The sequence below is a fragment of the Vombatus ursinus genome, unplaced genomic scaffold (genome assembly GCF_900497805.2).
Source record: "Vombatus ursinus unplaced genomic scaffold, bare-nosed wombat genome assembly UNPS02014772.1, whole genome shotgun sequence".
NCBI lineage: Eukaryota > Metazoa > Chordata > Mammalia > Diprotodontia > Vombatidae > Vombatus > Vombatus ursinus.
This window is the reverse complement of record NW_020954550.1, coordinates 1,167,098-1,183,609: the sequence shown is the minus strand read 5'-3', so window position 1 is coordinate 1,183,609 and position 16,512 is coordinate 1,167,098. Positions and strand designations below refer to the sequence as shown.

Genomic DNA, 16,512 nt, shown 5'->3' with positions numbered 1-16,512 from the left:
CAATGAGAAGTCATGCTTCTAGAATACCAATGGTGAAGAAAGTTACCCATCTACTGACAGAGAGGAGAAATGGACTCAGTTGGCCACAGGTTCATATACCTAGAACTAGGAAGAACTTTGGAAGTCATCCTCATGAAGTCCATAACTAAAACCATAGGTGTACAGGATATCAACAATGGAGAGCGTGTAGAGAAAAGACAGGCAGATCCAGTTAAGAGTTTTGTAAAATATCTATATTAAGGAGGAAGGGTGAAAAAAAAGGAAACAGTGGAAGGAGATTGAGAAAGAAGAGTCAGAGGGGTGAGAGCAAACCAGGAGAATGCAGTGTCATGGAACCCAAGGTAGAAAAGCATTTTAAAAAGGGTAGTAGTCCGCAGTGTCAAATGCTGCAGAAAATTCGAGGAGAATTAAGAAAAAGTCATTTAATTTAATGATCAGCAGGTGCCCTTTAATAGGACAGTTTTAGTAGAGTGGATAAAGAAGCCAGCTTTCAAAGGGTTAATGAGGAATGTGGTAAGGAAGGGTAGACAGACAGTATAAATTATGATTTGGGGAAGCTTGGCAGTGAAAAGAAGGCAAAAGTTGGTAGTTTGAGTAAGAAAGGGGACTTTTTTTGTTTTTCTTTGTATAGGGAAAACCTTGCTCTGCCATTATCTGAAATCAGCACCCTATCTCCTATCTCTGTACAGACTGTTCTACATGTCCAGAATATCTGGTCCTCCTTTTCTCTGCTACTTAGAAGTATTATTTTCCTTCAAGGTTTGACTAAGGTGCCAATTCCTATTGGAACCTTTTGCTCATCCCTCTAATTGTTAATACTCTGTGATGTTGCACCAATCTATGTAAATTTGGCTCCCAATAGACTTGAAGTTTCTTGAGGATAGAGGTGTCTTTGTGGAGAGGGATGTCTTTGTGTTACCAGTGCCTTGCACATAATAGTCATTTAACAAATGCTTGCTGCTGATTACATACATACAACTGGAGAGGAAGAAGCCAGTGTAGAAGATTGAAGATGTGAGGTCCTGGAGAAGGTGAAATGGGTGAGATTGGGCAAAGAGGAGAGTTTATTCTTCCTCTGAAATAGGAGAGATGGAAGAGGTAAGGAGTGATGAGGGGAAAAGATAATGTTGAGTGGTCTCAAGTTATTTAGTAATTCTAATAAGCTCTTCTGGGGAGGGGGATGGGAGCGGAGTTGGGAGATTAATAAGAGATGAGGTTTCTCCATTGAACAGGTGAGATGAAGAATGTGGTAGGTGGCCTTGTAGGTCATAGAGCAGTCTCCCAGTCATTTTTTTATTGTTACTTTTCTTCAATTTTCTCCATAGGCATCATTTGGTCATTGCACTGAAATCTTAAGTCTTTCAAAGCTATTTGTTTTTATAATGTCCTTGTTAAAATAGAAATTGTTTTCCTGGTTCTGCTCGTTTTACTTGGCATCAGTTCATACAAGTTTTCATAGAATTCTTTGAAACCATCACTTTTGTTGTTTCTTATGGCACAGTAGTACTCCATTACATTTATATATCATGGTGGATAATTTGTAATAATTGAAGAAATAATTTAACTGTATGATTTATTAGCAAAACAAACATAATAAATGGGTCTTTGGACTGACTGGGGAATCCATTGACTTGTTTATTATGCCTGTTTTGCTAATAAATCATATAGCTTGAATGGTTTCTTAGTTTAAAATATAACTTCAATACATTAATGTGGGTCAGCTATCAGGTATTTGCTGTATGTTTGAAACCCAGAATGTAATTAGTTTTAGTTTATAAGTAAAGGATAAATGAAATGTAACTGTTAGGAAAATATGAGAAAATTAATAATATTCAAGCCCTAAGTTATGATTAGTGATGGGACTATAATTTTGTTTTACATTCTGATCATAGGGATGGTTTTCTGAATTGTCATGAAGCCAATAGTAGAAAATGATATGTGTTGTAGTTTGAAAACTGCTACTGGTAAATATCTGCCCCTAGGAATAGTTGAGGGGTTGACCTTGGCATGGCTTAAGGTAGGAGCTTCTTGACTCAGTTTCCCCATTGTGTTATTTCCTTTCTGAACAGGAAATTTCCCCACCTGGTTAATCCTGAGCCTGTCTTTGATATTCTCTGGAGTTTTGATACATGATTGGCTGTCAGATACGACTCATGCCTGGAATCAAACAGAGCTAAGGTAGTTTTTCCCCTGTTATGGTATATTTCAGATCAGTCTGTGCCTTTGAGGGGATGAGTTTTGACATTGTAATAACTATATCCCTCCTTTTCCTTTCATACCAGATTTCTATAGTCAGGGTAGTAAGCAATAGAAGTTTTATTAAGTACAATACCAATTCTATTAATTAATAAATTGATATTGGAACATCTGAGTTACTATAATAGGATGCAAGTATGAAACATATTACAATTTTAATCTGTATTTGTGGTCAAATTATAATATAGGGGGATGATATCTTCCTAAAGGAGGAATTAGAGAGAGTAACAAGATAAAGATATAATATAAAAGTTTTCTGATTAAATGGAATAGTAAATTTTGAGAAAGTAACAGGATTAGACTATTTTCTCTAAAAACTATATGCATATGTATATGATTGACTTCCAAATTTATATAGAAGGGAAATTTAGGCTTTGAGTATGTTTTAGTAATACATTATCAAAATTAGATTAAGGATTTTACATATAAAATTGTATTGATGATTGTAAAAAAAGTGAAATTATTCTCCTATTTGAAAATTATCTGTCTAATAATTTTAAAAGACAGAAAGGTTCATTTTACAAGTTATACCCTTATGATTTTTTTATTCTTATATCAGGTATAGGGTTTAAGTAAAGATAGAAACAACAAGTGGTATATAAAAACCAAAATTCTCTGAACTTTCAAATTTGAAGAACCAAATTTAAGAGATTGAACTAAATTGCATTAAGTCTTATTACTGGCAGATTTTAGAAGAATTATCTGGGAATCTCTACAAGTGATTTAGAACCAGAGAAGCAGAGCCCCTTTGAGAGGTACCCTGAGGACAAGGTCTATTCCAGAATGTCAAAGAGAAGATATTTCCAAGGACCAGGCAACCACATGGGACATTTGGACTGAAGACAAAATGTGATGATTAAATTAAATGGACATTGGGAGCAAGTTACTAAGGTACAAGAAGGCTTGATATTATTTAATAATGATGATCATCATTGCATTGCTTTGGCTGTTTGTTTCATGGTGTTTACATTTGCGGAGTTTTCTTAGTTACCTTGGTGATATGTAAATCTCTCCTCTCAAAATTGGTCCATTGTGAGTCCTCTAAGTAGTGTGATCTGTAGCCTGTTTTGCATAATTCTGATTATGAATATATGAAAAACCTTATAGATTTGGCTTATAGATAAGTGATCCATGGAGGGAGTGAGCTGGCTCTTCCCTCTCAAATCAAAAGGGAGAACAAAGGGAATTGGGAATTGAGTGAACCACACTGATGCTATCTTGTGACTCAACTCTGGATCTAGCTCAGTTCCTTTTCTATTCAATTATGGGTCTAATCCAATTTCTTTCTTGTGAGAAAATTTTATTCAATTATGGAAATTGTGAGAAAACTTTATTGCATTGCTTGAACTTAGCCCTTCATGGCTGGGAAGCTGGACCACCTCTACCTGTTGTTTAGAGACCCTTAACTAAGAACCTGACCAGAAACCCGTCGGATCCAAAAATTAATGCAAGGGGTTTTCTCACAATTAAACAATTCAAGCCACTGAGAAGTCTTATCTGAAAACTGGTTCTGTACTGGTCAATAAGTTATTGTTTCCATGTTCCTTTAATTGAATATAGACCCTTGCAGGGAGTAGGATACCTCTTTTCCTGATTTCTATTAATTACGCTTGTTTGCTCTCCCCTTCCTGATTTCGAAAGCCTCTAATCTTTCCTCTAGTTATAAGTTAGATTACCAAGTTATACATCCTGTTTTGTATCCTGCTTATTTTATGATGCATTATTTTAATGCATAAAAAAATCTGTCTCCCCCTGTTTTCAGGGTCCAGTGCCAAGCTAAGGAGACCTGGTTCCAATATATTATGCAATTGGCATGCATTGCTTAATAAATAGATATGTTCTAAAGCTCAAACTGTTTCCTCAGTTCTCTCCACCACAACATGATCCCTGTTCATCCATTCTCCAATTGATGAGCACTCTTATAGTTTCCAGTTCTTTGACTCTACACAAGTAGCTGCTAGAAATATTTGTGTATATATGGGTCTATATGCTTTCTTCCACCCCTTTGTTCCATAGTGCCCCATCCTCCCTTCTATATTGACAATATTATCTGCATTTTCTAGATGAGAAAACTGAGGCTCAAAGAACTGAAGTGACTTGTTCCAAATTACACAGTGGCTCAGTTGTCATGGAAGCATATTAAAACTCTCAATTAGAAATACTGAAATAATATTTCTCTGGTCTAAAAGCCCTTTCCAGACTCTTTTCTCTTCCCTCAAAGGTGGTTTGAAAACCAAAGGCCTTTCTTAAGGAAATGGATTAAGGGTAGAAAACAAAGTTTGACAAAGAGGTACTTGGAGCTCAGTGGAAAGGGTACTGGACCTGGGATCAGGAAGACCTAAGTTCAAATCCCATCTCAAAAATTTACCTACCAATTGTATGACTCTGGTCAAGTCAATTAACCTCTATTTGCCTCAGTTTCCTCATCTGTAAGATGAGGATAGCACCTACTTCACAAAATTGTTGGGAAGATAAAAATGAGGATTTTTAAGTGCACTGTAAACCCCAAAGGATCTAATTATATACATACATATAATATAAAATATAAAATATTATAATTATAATAAATAAAATATAATAATTATATATAATATAAAATATATAAAATTATATATACACACACACAAACACACACACATATATAATAGCTATTGTGATTACTGAGATCCCTGCCTTCTCCATTCCCTGAAACAATTGACCTATGACCCATTCTTATCTGTTCAGAAAGGGAGGAGGTCTTGGCCATTCTTGGGGGAGTAGTTAAGGAAGAAATCTATTAGTGATTATTGTTCTAGAATGTTAATCCCAAACTGTATTTTAACATAACCTTTTCCTTATTCAAGCTTCCTGTAAATGTAACATCAAACTGTCTTGAGGGAGAAAGATGTCCAAAAATATAGAGAACCATGCCAATTTCAACATGTCTCTCTCTAAGCTAGAGATGGCTTCAATTTAGAATAAGATCAACTTAAATTAAATTGTTTCTGGTAGATGTGCCTAAAATGAAAAGTATAGAATTAATATTTTTTCCTCAACAGTGGCAGAACTAGGGTTTAAACCAAACCTCCTTCATGTAAGATCAGTGATCTTTCCAGACAGTATTAATAACAAAGGATATTTACCAAGCAGACCATAGCAGTTGCAGAGAAACCATAATGGTCAATTACAGAAAGCAGAACTTTTGACCATCTTTGGAGAGCATGAATTTCTAATGACTTATGCCATATTTGTAGTACTGCTCCATAACATACTGAAGTGAATTGCAAAACATTCCATACACAAATACGTTCCTCAAATACAAGCAAATAAATTAGAATTCAGTGGCCAGAAAGCATTTATTGCTCTTAAATCCTTTGTGGAAACTTTTAAGCTTCAGACTTGACCCACTGCAAAATGATTACAGTGTCTGAGGAACACTTTCCAAACTTAGAGGCCCTCCCTTAGAAAGCTCCTATGAGCAGCCAGTGAACACCTGGGTCAAAGATGTAATCAGTATAGCATTTTAGGGAGTATTAATTTGTCCCACAATAATCTGAATCCAAAGAATTAGGAGCTACATTTTAATGAAGAGTTATAATGCTGAATTTTCTGTAAATGAGTAAACCAAAAATAACTCCTCAAATCCTAAGAAAAGCAAACATTTGACATCCCTGTATGGAGTGAATCATGGGATGGGGAAATAAATGCCTGTACTTCTTATATGGGTCTCACCAAATATTTCTCCCTGTTGGCAAAGCATTTGAGCTGGAAAGGTACTTTGAAAGCCTCTAGTCCAGAAATCCCATTTTCCAGATGAGAAAACAAGGGCCTAAATAAGTTAATTAAACCATTAGTCCGAATGTAGATTAAAGCATGCTACTTTTCACTTGCTTTATTCTTTTTATGCTTTTTTTTTGGTCTGTTTCTTCTTTCACAACATGACTAATAGGGAAATATGTTTTACATGACTGCACATATATAACCTATATCAAATTGCTTATTGTCTTTGGGGGGAGGTGAGAGAAAATTTGGAACTCAAAAATTTTTTAAAAATGAATGTTAAAAATTGTCTTTACATGTAATTGGGAAAAGATAAAATATTATTTTATTAAATTAAGTCATTTACCAAGGGTCTCATGTCAGTCTGTAGAGGAGCCAAGACTAGATCCTGGTTATGTGTGATTCCTAGTCCAGTCAATACTCTTTCCACTAAATTTTATTTGAGGATAGCAGAGTGGCAGCTCTGGGACTCGTCTGCCCCAGAAGGAGAGATAGGGTACAACTGTGAGACTTAGATACAGATTCTAGAGGAGAAAATGGCATGTCGAAAGGGTGTGTGTGTGTGTGTGTGTGTGTGTGTGTGTGTGTGTGTACACGTGTAAACTTCTCAGTGGAGCTCTTCCCATTTTTGGATCAAATGAGCACATGACAAATGGAATAAAGAATTACCTATGCTTTACAATGCTGTCACCCCAAGAATGCGATATTTGGGGGTTTATATGTTCTTCTTTGCTTAGGGTAATGCTTAGAGTAAAACAGTCAAACGCCTGTTTCTGGGAAGTAAGGGAGAGAGAAAATGTAATGGGAGCCTAGATTTAAAGCTGGAAGAAACCTTAGAGGTTATCTAGTCCATTTTACAGATGAGGAAACTGAGACTAAGAAGGGTTGTGACATTTCTAAGGTCACATGTGTAAGTGACAAAGTCAGGATTTGAACACAGGTCCTCTGAAGAGGTGTGTCCAGGGAACACACATAGAAGCCAGAGCTCTCTCCACTCTGCAACCCTGTACCCAGTGAGGAAGGTTTTCACTGGTTCACGTAGGAACAGCAGATATTTAATTATGAATCTTTTGGAAAGCTATGACCCTTATAGAAGTTGCTTGAAAATGTTAGATCTCAATAATCATCAATTGATTTCGACTGAATAAAAGCAAAGGGAGGAATGAACGAGTGGAGAGAAAAGAATCCCCCACAGCAGACATAAATGGAGAAAATGCATTATCTGTGGCATTCTCCTCATCTTCTATAATTAGATTCTAGATAATAACAAGAATACCTCAAATCTACATAGCACGTTCTTTTCAAAGAGCCCATATTATTCTCATTTTTCTTCAGAATATTCTGTTGATATAGGTATTGTAATTGCTATTTGGCTGGTTCAGGTCACATGGCTCAGCTCTCAGCCAACTGGCTGAGTTTAGAATCAATTTGCTTGCCTCTGGTCATTGTAATATTTATTACACAGACCTGTATCAGTCAGAATGATGGTAAATCACAGCATTAGTCTCTCCTTTTAGAGCCACCCCCAGGGCATAATGAATTGAATTCATTTCGCTATTTTTTTTAAAGCAGTACTATAACTATCCATTTTTGCACTCCAGGCAAGAAGCATAAAATATTGAGGTAGCAAGTGTGTGGGGCAGATGAGTCTGTTTTTGAGGTGGAAGTAGGGAACAGGACAGGGCCAGTTGGAAGCTCACATAAGTGATGGCTGTTTGGAAGAAGAAACCATCTCCTTTGACCTTTCCGTGAAAGGTTGCTCACTCCAGTCCATCCTTCACTCTGCTATCAAAGTGATTTTTCTAAATTAAACTCCAGTGACTCCCTATCACCTCAAGGATCAAATATAAAATCCCCAGTTTGGTTTTTAAAGCCATCCATAATCTGGCCCCCTCCCACTTTTCCAGTCTTCCCTCCATATACCCTAGGATTTCTTAGCACCAGACACTCCATCTCTTGCCTCTGAGAATTTTCCCCCATAGCTGTCCCTCATGCCTGGAACTCTCCCTTTCTCCTCTTGTTTCTACCTCTTGGATTCCCTGGCTTTCTTAAACTCAGCTAAGATTCCACATTCTATAGAAAGCCTTTTCTGGTCCCCGTTAATGCCTTTCTTCTGAGGTTATCTACAATTAATCCTGTAAATCTTGTTTATACACAGTTCTTTGTATGTTGTCTCCCTCTTAGATTGTAAACTCCTTGAGGGGAAGGACTGGCTTTGCATCTCTTGATAACCCTAGTGCTTAGCACAATGCCTGGCACATGGTAGGTATCAATAAATGATTGTTGCTGGGGGTGGTGCTTGAGCTGAGCTTTGAAGAAAACTGGGGATTCTAAAAGGTAGAGGTGAGGAAGGAGTGTTCTTTCAACTATGGTGGACACAAACATTTCTAAGATCATTCACTCACTAAGCACTGGCTCTGTTCAACCATCCCCCCCCCCGCCCCTTTCTGTATTCTTTTCCCTAAGGAGAACTCCTGTAGATTCAATCAATCAATCAACATATATTAAGCACCTACTGTGTGTCACTCACTGTGCTAAGTGTAAACTGTGCCAGCCAAATGTTGTATTTGTCATCACAACTCTCATGTGTTGGAATAGCTTTATGGGAATCAGCATCAAGACGTACAGGGCCTCGGATTCACCAGCTAGACAGAAATAGGAGTCTCTTGCTTCCACACGATACCTTCATTTCCAAATCACCCTCATCCATGTTCCCTAAGTTGAGTTTCTCCCAAAAGACATCCTGGATCTTCTAAGTATCTGCATCTAAAGTTTTAAAATGAACACTGACTCAGGATAGCTAACAATCCCTCAAGTTTCACGGTGTAGTAGGAAGAGTGCTGGACTGAGAATCAAGAGGACCTGGATTCAAATCCTGCCTTTGACACTTAACTTCCTATGTGACCTTGGGCAAGTCTCCGAGAGCCTCATTACTTAAACAGGTTGGGTGGCACGGTGGAAAGAGCTACTAGCTCTGGAGTCAGGGGTTCTGGGTTCAAATCCCGCTCACTACCTAAATGACAGATATGTGGAGCAATGGATAGAGTGTCAGGTCTGAAGTCAGGAAGACTCATTTTCCTGAGTTCAAATTTGGCCTCAGACACTAACTGTGTGACCCTGGGCAAGTCAGTTAACCTATTTGCCTCAGTTTCCTCATCTGTAAAAGGAGATGAAGAAGAAAATAGAAAACCACTCTGGTATCTGTGCCAAGAAAAATCCCCAAAGGGGTCACAAAGAGTCAGACATGACTGAAAAACAGCAACCTAAATGACCTTAAACTCCCTTAGACTCAGTTTCTTCTTTGCAAAATAAGGAGGCTGGACTGGATAGCCTCAATCTGAGCTCTCTTCAAGTTCAAGATCTATGATTCATTCAGTCATTGACACCAACCTCTCTGACGTCAAAGTCCAGTTCTATATTTTATCTGGTATCTAGTGTCACAAAGGAAGGAAACAAGTATTCGTTATGAGCCTACTGTGTGCCAAGGACTGTGCTAAGTGATTTGCAAATACTATCTCATTTGATGATCGCAACAACCCCAGGAGGTAGGTGCTATTATTATCTACATTTGACAGATGAGGAAACTGAGGCAGACAGAGGTTAAATGACTTGTTCTGCTAAGTGTCTGGGGCAGCTAGGTGGCTCAGTGGCTGGAGTGCCAGGCCTGGAGTCAGGAAGAGCTGAGTTCCAATCTAGCCTCAGACACTTACTAACTGCGTGACCTCCAAGGCTAGAGCTCCATCCACTGTGCTACCTAGCTGCCCAAGAGGTTTTTTGCTTTTTTGTTTTTTTGGGGGGAGGGGAAAGATACTGGAGTGATTTGCCATTTCCTTCTCTAACTCATTGTACAGATGAGGAAACTGAGGCAAGCAGGATTAGGTGACTTGCCCAGGGTCACACAGCAAATAAGTGTGTGAGGCCAGATTTGAATTCAGGTTTTCCTGACTTCAAACCTGGAATTCTATCCACTATGCTACCTAGCTTCCCCTGTACGACCCGGCTACTGATTTTAGGGAACAACAGAAGCTACTACTTAGGGGCAGGAGAATGGAATTTACATCAAGAAAGATTTATTAGCTTATCATTACTGAATATTTTAGTCCAGGCCTGGAAAATGGAAGCTTTCCAGAAATGTAATGAAGTAATCCTTACTAATGATGCAATTAAAGTCACCTTCCAGTTTGCTGGTGGAAATTGGCATTCATTAGAACCTAATAAAGCCAATGCATTCTATTTTTGCTACCAGACCTATTCTGTCCTCACAGCTAATAGCTGGTCTTGGCCCAGTGCCCACTGTTCCCTCTAGAGAGCTTAGCTCAAGGAACCAACCTCCAAACCTTCTGAGCTGCAGATCAAAACAAAAAGTGGAGGGGCTTTTAGGGCTTAGTCCTTGAGGACCCTGAGGCAAACAGCCTCAGACATTTGACACTTACTAGCTGTGTGACCGTGGGCAAGACACTTAACCCCCAATTGCCTCACCAAAAAGCAAAACAAAACAAAACAAAATACCCCAAGGGGATCATGAAGAGTTAGACACTATTGAAAAAGACTAAACAACAGAAATTTTGAAATAGCCCATTACCCAGTGTGAGAACCAATCAGAAATCCTGGGCTTCCTAAGATTAACATTTTAGAGCTGGGAGAGGTCATAAAGGTCCTCTAGGCTGACCTTTTCATTTTACCGCTAAAACTGAGGCTAGTAGAGAGGAAATAACTTCCCAAGAATGAATAGGTAGTAACTTTTAGAGGCAGGATTCAAACTCAGATCCTTTGATTGTCTTTTGGCTGAACCTCATTAACACTCCTACCGTCTCATCTCTGCCCCATCCATTTGTTCTGGGAGGTTTCGTAGCCATGATGACAAATATCAAACTAAGGAATTTGGATTTTATTCTGTTGGTAATGGGGAGTTGTGGAAGATTTTGAGAAGGAAGGCTAAGGTCATGAAGAAAGTGATGTTTTAGGATTATTATTTTGGTAGTGGTAAAATACATGTAATAGAAGTTCCAAGTTTTCACAGACGATCCTTTTTTGCTTTGTATACTGAAATAGTTTTGTTTGTTCATGAGCATTATATTCATAATATAAAAGAAAATGGGAAAAAAAAAGAAATTAAGACTGTAACTAGAGGGAACAGCATGAATTGGAGGTGAGAAAGGTGAAAGAAGAGAAAGTCAGGATGGTGGGGTGGAAGAACATTCCTACTCAGGAGTAAAAACATTTTGACTGCAACCCTGGAAAAATCCCTACTCCCTGGCACACTCCCAATCAAAGCGAAGAGAATAGTGTTGACTCCATCCAAAGGCAGAGTCAATCTCCATGGGGAGGAAACAGAAGAGTCATTTGAGACTGAGACAAAAAAAAAGGACTCTTGTCTTCACACATGCCAAACAACATAAGAAAATGGCTTCCTTTTTTTTTTTAAAAAATCAATTATTCCATTGCAGAACTCATTCCATTTCCTAACTAAAAGCCTCATCCTCCAGAGCCTTTTCTCAGACACAAGGCTGGAGGTCTGAATGTCTCCAGCTTTGGGTCCGGATGACTAATTTTCTTTTAATGGCAATCCTTACAGAAATTGGAAATGCACCGGGCCTTCCTCCAAATGCTCTGGAAAGTCCAAATCTGGGTTTTAGGGCCCTTCTTTGTGGTTATTAGAGAGATTATGCAGACACCTGCTGACCTTATATATTCACCCTCCTGGGACTGAGGAGCAGTTCAAATCTTTGCCCACACTCATTAGCTGGTCCAAAAGATGCTATTAAATCCTAGTGCCTGCTGTCTTATTATAGCCTCCACATATCCTCAGCCAATAAACAAATTCATATTTCTAATTAACTTCTTTCAGTTTCATGTCTCTGTTTTTGCTACCAGTTACACATTCTGGCTTTATTATTGTTATTTGAGACTTTTCTGTAACCTTCAGCTCACAAGCCAGATGTTTTCAGGTAGTTTTAGGGGACAGTGGTCTATTCGGCTAGTGCTGACACTGTTTCCACCACTTCGGTAAGCCCAGTTCTTCCTAAACATGCTGACTGGTTGGAACATACCTTCTGTCTGTTGGGTAGAGTTCCACAGTGACCACATCCAGAGAGTTCCAGGCAGAAATGGTCAGGCCATTATAGAGACATAGCATGCCTATCATCATGGATTCACTGGTACCAAACCACAGGAAAAAGCAGCTAATCCCAGAAAGCACCATAGAGCCACCTAATGAGAAACCACACAAAAACAGTTATGTTGTTTGTTTTCTCAGAGCAGGTGTCCTTAGCATTCAATAATCACCACGAGCAAAGCCCCAGCACTTAGCTTAGTACTTGGTACATAGTAAGCTCTTTTTTTTTTGTTTGTTTTAAATAATATTTTATTTTCCCCCAAAATAAATATAAAGAAAATTTTTACATTCATTTATTAAAAAATTTGAGTTCCAAATTCTCTTCTTCTCTCCTTTCCCTCTCCCTCCATGAAATGGCAAGCAATTTGATATATCATATAAAACATATTTCCATATTAGTCATATTGTGAAAGAAGACAGAGACCAAAAAGAAAAAAAAGACATAAAAATAAAGAAAATGAAAAATAGTATGCTTTATTTGCATTCAGCTTCCATTGGTTCTTTCTCTGGAGGTAGATGGTATTTTTCATCATGAGGCCTTTGGAATTGTCTCGTCATTGTGTTGCTGAGAATAGCTAAGTCATTCCCAGTAGATCATCATACAATATTGGCTGTTACTGTATACAACGTTCTCCTGGTTCTGCTCACTTTACTTTGTATCAGTTCATGTAAGTCTTTCCAGGTTTTTCTGAAATCAGCTTGTTCATCATTTCTTATAGCCCAACATAATAGGCTCTTGATAAATGCTAATTGACTGACTGAATGCCTGCTAAGCTGAGCAGAAGCTTTTTAGCTTTTGAAGATGAGGACTGCAGTAGTACCATGACAACAACCGTCACCAATAGCTCACATTTATATTGTGCCTTAGGTTGAACAAAGGGCTTCCCTTACAATGAACCTGTAAGGTAGGCAGTAATGGAAATATTATGAGAAGAGTCTGTTATTTCATCAACACAGGAGCTCCCTCCATCAACACAGAGCATGCTGTGACTTCATGGATGAGTCCCAGAGAGTCATCTGAGGCACAAAGAGATTAAAGGACTTGTCAAAGGTCACGTAGCTCCTAAGTGTCAGAGGCAGGATTTGAATCCAGGTTTCCCTGACCTCAGACCCTGCACTGTATCTACTATACCATGCTGTCTTTACTACATAGAAGTATTCTTATCTCTATTTTAAAGAGGAACCTGAGGTTCAGAGAGGTCTTATTCAGTCGTGTCTGATTCATTGTGACCCTATTTGGGATTATCTTGGCAAAGGTGCTGGAGTGGTTTGCCATTTCCTTCTCCAGCTCATTTTACAGATGAGGAAACTGAGGCAAATAAGGTTAAGTGACTTGCCCAGAGTCACACAGTTAGTGTCTGAACCTGGATTTGAACTCAGGAAGATGAGTCTTCCTGATTCCAAGCCCAGTGCTCTATCCGCTGTGCCTGCTAGCTGTCTCCTAGAGGGTACAGGACCACAAATTCAGAGCAGGAAGTGATCTTGGACATCATTTAACTCAATCCCCTCATTGTACAGGTAAGTTAACTGAGTCCAGAGAGGGTCAGAAACTTGTTCCAGGATTAATCATACACCTAGTAAAATGTCCAGCCTGGGACCTGGAATCCAAGTTTCTGATTCCTAGACGGCTTCCTATTATACTTCACGCCCCACTGTAAATCATTGACCTGACCTAGCAGGTTAGTCTCCAGGAAGAAAGATTAGCTTGTCCAACCAACTGGATTTCAAACACGGAGACTATGAAATGAACATTATAAATTTATTGGCTATTTAAATGAAAAAATACACATTGGTTATATGTAATTATTTTTCCAGTCTGGTAATGAATTCATGAGAACTGTTCCTGTGAAATGGAGTTACAGATGATGTTAGGCTACAATTAAGTATCCAAGGACAGGTCTGTGGAAGGGATGTTTTTACTTCTAAGGGTTGCAGATTCCAAAAGAAAAATCTGGGCATCAGCTAGAACATAAGAGCAGTTGCTTCGTTTCACATAATCCAGGCAAACACATACATACCTAGCATGGTTAAACGTCCAATCCTGTCCATTAGCAGTGCAGATACGATGTTCCCTGGCAACACTGCCAGTGTACCCAGGAAATTAACAAAGTAAATCCAGTAGGCGCTATAGTCATCATCAAAGCTGATCTGACATCCGGTTTTATTGTGCAAAAATGTGCAGTTTTTAAATTTGCTGTCAATGAATTTATATGGCTCAAAATCTGTGGAAGAGAGTGTAGAAGTGAATAGATAACACCCAATTGTGGTGTGATTAGGAAATATGCCAAGAATTATTAAGAACATTGGGATTGTAGACCTCCAGAGAGTAGTTGTTGTTGTTGTTTAGTTGTTTCACTTGTGTCTGATTCTTTGTGACCCCATTTGGGGTTTTCTTGGCAAAGATACTGGAGTGGTTTGCCATTTCCTCTTTCAGCTCATTTTACAGATGAGGAAACAAACAAACAGGGTTAAGAGATTGGCCCAAGGTCACATAGCTTGTCTGAGGGTGGACGTGAAGATGAGTTTTCCTGATTTCAAGCCCAGTGAGGGTAGGGACTATGTTTTATGTATTTTTATATTCCCCATAGTGCCTTGCACACAGCAGATATTTGATAATAGCAACTCATATTTGCATAGGAATTTAAGGGTAGGCTTACAATGTGTTTTCCTCACAACTTGAGAGATACATTTTTATATACTTAACGGTATACATTACCTCCCCTATAGACTATAAGCTTCTTGAAAACAAGTGATTTTTCATTTTTTGGTGTGTCCCCAGTGTCTAGTGTGTCTAAGCACAAAGTAGGTGCTTAATAATTACTTGTTGATTGATTGAAATAGATATATTATCTCCATTTTATAGATAAGAAAACTGATTCACAGAGAGGTTAAGTGATTTCTCCAGAGTCACAAGGCTAATAAGTGTCACGGACCAGAATCAAACCCAGGTTTCCTAACTCCACCCCCAGGGTTGTCTCCAATCAGCCATACTGTCTCCAATATTTATTGACTTAATAAATGAACTTAGGGAGGCTACTTGCCTCTTCTTTTACCATGGATAACTGATGTTAATCTTATTTTTTTCCTGACAGTTTAACTGTATTTGAATCATGTTGATACTACATTTCTAATAGCATCTACATCATCTAGTTATGAAGACTACAATTTGTTTAAAAATGTAAGATTATGAATTATACTTGTCATTTTGTGGGAACTTGAGACACAGAGAAGTTGCATAGTAATAAAAACATGCATTGATGTAACCCTTAAAATTTGCAAAGTACTTTCTACAAATATCTCATTTTATCATCACAACTCTGAGAGGTTATAATATAACACACAAGCATTATTATTATCCCCAATTTATAGATGAGGAAACTGAGACTCAGAAAGTTGAAGTGACATAGCCAGGGTTGCACAGTTAAGTGTCTGATGCTGGATTTGAACTCAGGTGTTCCTGAATCCAGGTCCAGCACTCTACCCACCTGCCTGATTGTCCTGATCATACAGTGAGTCTCAGGTGGAACTTGAACTAGAATGCAATATATATTTATTTTTGTAACTTCTTAAATATCTAGCACATTTCACTATACATAGTAGGCAAAGTATACATATTGACTAAATGAATGAATTCAATTAGGCAGGGAATAAGCATTTATTAAGTACTTACTAAGTGAAAGGCACTGTGCTTTAGAAATTTTAGTTGAATTTAGAGTTCAATGTATCCTAGGATACTCCAGAAAGCTCTGCCCATCAATTAATCAATCAACAGTTATTAAACACCCATTCTATGGGACATTTTGTTGTTGTTCAGTTGTTTCAGTTGTGTCTGACTCTTCGTGACCCCATTTGGGGTTTTCTTGGCAGAGATACTAGAGTGGTTTGCCATTTCCTTCTCCAATGCATTTTACAGATGAGGAAACTGAGGCAAACAGGGTTAAGTGACCTGCTCAGGCTCACACAGCTAGTAAATATCTGAGACCAGATTTGAACTCAAGTCTTCCTGACTCCTGGCCTAGCACTGTATCCACTGCATCACCCAGCTGCCCTTTCAGTGGAGAATACTAGATAGTCCCACAAATACAAAAAAAGAAACAACTCTTCCTCTCAAGCAGCTTATACATGTCAAGCACTTAACAGCTGTCAAGCAGTGCCAGTCCCTAGTCCTATTACTGTGATCTTGGACACCTCCCGTTAGTTGCTCACATTTGGTCTGTATCCTGTTAAGAGGGTCAGGCTCATTCCTACTGGTAGGAAGGAGCAGTCACAAATTTGGACTCATCTTCCTGTGTTGTTAACCCACAGTGGGCTCTTCCCTTTCTCTTCCTGGGAGTAGGAACACAAGTGGGGAACAGTCTACTGTGTAGAAGAGTCTGCTCCAG

At 38.5% G+C, this 16,512-nt stretch overlaps 1 protein-coding gene across 1 annotated transcript in view; it reads right to left on the bottom strand.

Moving 5' to 3' along the window:
* SV2C (synaptic vesicle glycoprotein 2C) overlaps positions 1-16,512 on the bottom strand; it is a 205,520-nt gene that overhangs the window by 23,268 nt on the left and 165,740 nt on the right. The window contains exons 10-11 of the mRNA XM_027863597.1: positions 14,149-14,352; positions 12,066-12,225 (exon numbers count right to left, since the gene is read on the bottom strand). Of these exons, the coding sequence (XP_027719398.1) occupies positions 12,066-12,225; positions 14,149-14,352 (364 nt within the window). The remainder of the gene's footprint in view (positions 1-12,065; positions 12,226-14,148; positions 14,353-16,512) is intronic.